We start from the raw sequence: 4,477 nt of genomic DNA on the forward strand, positions 1-4,477 counted from the left end.
GCCCCTAGAGCTCTTTGGCGCATCAATCAGAGGTCCTGCTGCAAATCCTAATTTTAATGTTTCCAGGCATCAATCTGGTTATGCCTCATCTGGTTCGGATTATTCTCCTCCCAGCTTAAACTCTGATGCTCAGGTATGCAGCAAGTCATATTCCCTTAGTAAACTAAATAAAGTTCTTACTAAAGCAGGTCTAAAGCCATTTTTTTATGGTTTTACAAACAGGACCGCACAGGAAAGATAGTTTTCAAACTACTTGGAAAAGATCCTAGTCAGCTCCCTGGGACATTGCGAACAGAGGTGATTGCTTCTGGGGCATTTCTAGCCTTCTTAAAATGTTAAAACATATATATATTAAGTCCTAACAGTTGGCAATTCTTAATTTCAGATCTATAGCTGGCTTTCTAGCATTCCATCAGAAATGGAGAGTTATATCAGGCCTGGTTGTGTTATCTTATCAGTCTATGTGGCAATGTCAGCCTCTGCTTGGGAACAAGTGGGTGAATTTACTGGATGGTTAAAGTATTGGTTAACACTAATCGAATTTGCTCTAAGCATAAGGAGCTGATTGGGTTTTATGTTTCATTTGCAGCTTGAGGAAAACTTGCTGCAACGGGTTAGTTCTTTGGTTCAAGATTCAAATTTTTGGAGTAACACAAGATTTTTGATCAATACAGGCAGACAGCTTGCATCATACAAACATGGTGAGTGCTCATAGCCTGATACCTCTGTGTCTTTTGGTGCGTATGGTCTGCAAGATAATGACTTAGGCTATGCATTATTACAGGTAGAATTCGTCTGAGCAAATCTTGGAGAACTTTGAATTCACCAGAGCTGATCACGGTGTCTCCGTTGGCTGTTGTAGCCGGTGAAGAAACAGCTTTGACAGTAAGGGGTAGAAACTTGACTACTGAGGGAATGAGGTAAACAATTTTTGTATGGATTTAGCTATTTTTTGCATCTTTCTGTCTTTTTCCCTCTAACCTTTAAGGTCAATGCTGCAGCTTTCGTTGCGCGCATATGGGTAACTACGCGTCAATGGAGGTAACTGGAACAGAACATAGAAGAACGAAATTCGATGAGTTAAACGTAGGTAGTTTCAAAGTTCAGAGTGCAAGCCCTGTTTCTCTAGGACGCTGTTTCATTGAGGTAAGGACTTTGAAATAACCAAATTTTTAGTTTCTTAGTATGTCTTGGTTTTTGGAAGATGTTAGTTTAACAGTTCTTTTTATGTCAAAACAGGTGGAGAATGGATTCAGAGGTGACAGTTTCCCTTTGATAATAGCCAATGCCAGGATTTGCAAAGAGTTGAATCGCCTTGAAGACGAGTTTCATACAAAAGACGTGATAGAAGAACAAACACACAACTTAGATCGTCCGAGATCAAGAGAAGAAGTTCTTTGCTTCTTAAATGAGCTCGGTTGGCTATTTCAGAGGAAATGGACATCCAATATTCATGGAGAATCCGACTTCTCTCTTCCCCGCTTTAAATTTTTGCTCGTATGCTCGGTTGAAAGAGATTACTGTTCCCTCATAAGAACTCTCCTGGATATGATGGTAGAGAGAAATTTGGGAGAAGACGGTCTGATGAACAAGGAGTCCTTAGATATGCTGGCTGAGAGTCAGCTATTGAATCGCGCTGTCAAAAGGAGAAACACAAAAATGGCTGAAACGCTGATTCATTATTCTGTCAATCCCTCTACTAAAAACTTCATCTTCTTACCTAATATCGCTGGACCTGGCGGTATAACACCTTTGCATTTGGCTGCTTCCACATCTGGTTCTGATGATATGATTGATGTCCTAACTAATGATCCACAAGAGGTACAGTTTCTATTTTTAGAACCCATCTCTTTAGCCTCTTGTTTTTTCACTAACCCGAGTTTTCACGTTGTTTCAGATTGGATTATCTTGCTGGAATACTCTAGTCGATGCAACCGGGCAGACTCCATTTAGCTATGCTTCAATGAGAAACAACCACAGTTACAACTCCTTGGTGGCTCGTAAACTTGCAGATAAAAGAAACGGTCAAATATCTCTGAACATCGAAAATGGGATCGATCAGATTGGTCTGAGTAAGAGACTAAGCTCAGAGCTGAAGAGATCTTGCAACACATGTGCAAGTGTCGCTCTAAAGTATCAGAAAAGGGTTTCAGGTTCACATCGTTTGTTCCCAACACCGATCATCCACTCGATGCTTGCTGTTGCTACAGTCTGCGTTTGTGTCTGCGTGTTTATGCATGCGTTCCCTATTGTCAGACAAGGCTCTCACTTCAGTTGGGGAGGTCTTGATTATGGCTCAATCTGAGGTTTGTATAATTAACTGCTGTTAGAAAGAGTAAAAAATGTGGTGAAGGATCCTGAGAACAAGAGGCAAAGTGAGAAAACCCAAAGACATGTGTGAATTTGGTCATTACAGAGAATGAGATCAAATACGCACTGGACTTTTATGAGCCAGAGAGTACAGAGAAGAAACAGGTTTTGGGAGTCAGAGCAGACACAGCTTCAACACCCGAGTTTTTTTTAATACTTTGGCTAATTATGTTTTCATTCTTGAATCTGTTAATGTCCTTGTACTTAATTACAGTTTTTAGTTTCTTCTCTTTTAACAACACAGAAGCTGTAGCTATTTACTGAATCTTGTTTTCTTCCTTGTATCTACTTTGGAGATTGTTGTAAACTTGTAATGTAATATCTTTTCTTATTGCTATGTAAAAGTAGTCATTAGCCACTTGCTAAACATATTTAATGAAAGTGAACCACAACGTGTCACGTGAGTTACGTGCTATATCGACTATTATTGTTCAGTGTTTTACCCTATCTTCATTTTCTTCCCACAAAATGTTTTAAAAAGTTTTTTTTTTTTATCACTTTTCTAAATACAAACAAACCAATAATAGTTTCTTGTACAGTTGAAAATAGATAAGAACGCAGAAAAAGAAAAAAGATTCCGTCAACTTTTCTCCCAACATATTGAACAATTAGTGGTTATGTGTAATTTTCTATAGATAGCTACTGATGATTACGTGGATCACACTTCTGTTTTTATTATTATTTATTTTTAAATAATTTTAGATTACTTTTCTATTTTTTTATTATTTATTTTATGTAATTTTGTTTATAATTGGTTGAATTTTTTTAAAGTGGTTATTTCTTAATCTATGTGCTTTCACTCAAAAAATTTTATATTTTGAAACGAAAGAAAGTATATTTTATTTATTTCCGTCACTTTCTCGGGTAATAATAGTATAATACATTACATATTGATGATTTACACATTGCCACTTCCGTAACATTTTGACATTTCTTTTCTAATTGCCCGCAAAGCAAATTAAAAACTTAAAAACATATGAAGTAGAACAGATGAAATAGACAAATCAATTTGGATAAGTTACTTGAAATTGCTTTATATCCCCTAAAACTTGTTACTTTCAGTTTCACTAGTGTGTCTATTAGATATTTGATGTAGAAGATCATAACGAACTAATAGAAGACAGATAATTTAATTGCATAATTCTTAGGGTAGGGACTCGAAAACTCGCAGTTTCGACATTTCACGCAATCTCGATGTGATTGCATAATTTTGTGCTCATTTATTGAAACTAGATCTACTTATCTTTTATTCATTTGTTACCATCCTCCACTAGATGATAATAACTCTAAAATTCAAATAGAATTAACAATGATAATAGCAGATATTCTCTTTTGTCAACTGATAACAGTAAAATATGTTTAAAGAATGGTGATAAGATTGAACTACTCGCAACTGGTAAAATATCTATTAAAAAGATATTTACATCAGTCGACATAAGCTTCAAACAGTGTGAGCCTATAAGAAATCATGTGTGATTGTGTGAACAATTTGACACACACGCATAAGCCGTACAGCTAATATAAGATTCGGGACAAATCCTCTTTAGTTTTGGCTTTGACCGTAAAAAGCTAACAGTTTAGATCACACACAAGACACAACCCTGAATCTGGAAAGCACTTTCACCAAAAGCACTCACTAGATGATAAGAACTCTTTCATATATAAGTATATTTTTTTGGTTAAATAAAGAAATACTAGTACTATAATAGTATTTGGATCACGTGACAAGACGCTTACTGACCTTACGATTATAAAAGAGGTGGCGTACGTACGCCCCGACTCAACTTCTCCATCCGACGGTCTAGGATTTGTCATGTGGGTTAACAAGAAAAGGACAAAAGCGTTTGCCACGTTACGCAGAAAAGATTGTCCTCTTAATCCAACGGCTCAGACCAGAATCTACACCAATCCCTCAATTCTGTTCTGTCTCCCCTCGTGTCCGTCGATCCCTCTGGCTCTTCACTTCTTGCCACGTGTTTCTAATGTGACCAAAGGTAATATAATTAGTTCCTTTTTCTTCTTTTAATAGTATCCACCACACTCGGTTTCTCTCGTATGGCCGTATCCTACCACTAGTTATGTTATATGTGGATATTTATCACAAATA

The 4,477-nt window shown here is 36.8% G+C and overlaps 1 protein-coding gene across 2 annotated transcripts in view; it reads left to right on the forward strand.

Moving 5' to 3' along the window:
* The window catches only part of LOC104751555 (squamosa promoter-binding-like protein 16), a 6,063-nt gene extending 3,335 nt beyond the window's left edge, over positions 1–2,728 (forward strand). The window contains exons 5-12 of one of the 2 annotated variants that reach the window (XM_010473509.2): positions 1–133; positions 223–297; positions 386–493; positions 590–701; positions 785–920; positions 1,002–1,146; positions 1,240–1,821; positions 1,898–2,728. The exon at positions 1–133 is cut by the window's left edge and continues 1 nt beyond it. In XM_010473509.2, the coding sequence (XP_010471811.1) occupies positions 1–133; positions 223–297; positions 386–493; positions 590–701; positions 785–920; positions 1,002–1,146; positions 1,240–1,821; positions 1,898–2,305 (1,699 nt within the window). In that variant the 3' untranslated portion in view covers positions 2,306–2,728. The remainder of the gene's footprint in view (positions 134–222; positions 298–385; positions 494–589; positions 702–784; positions 921–1,001; positions 1,147–1,239; positions 1,822–1,897) is intronic. The other variant, XM_010473510.2, reaches the window with a different exon arrangement.

This window comes from Camelina sativa, chromosome 16, assembly GCF_000633955.1.
Source record: "Camelina sativa cultivar DH55 chromosome 16, Cs, whole genome shotgun sequence".
In the NCBI taxonomy this organism is placed as follows: domain Eukaryota; kingdom Viridiplantae; phylum Streptophyta; class Magnoliopsida; order Brassicales; family Brassicaceae; genus Camelina; species Camelina sativa.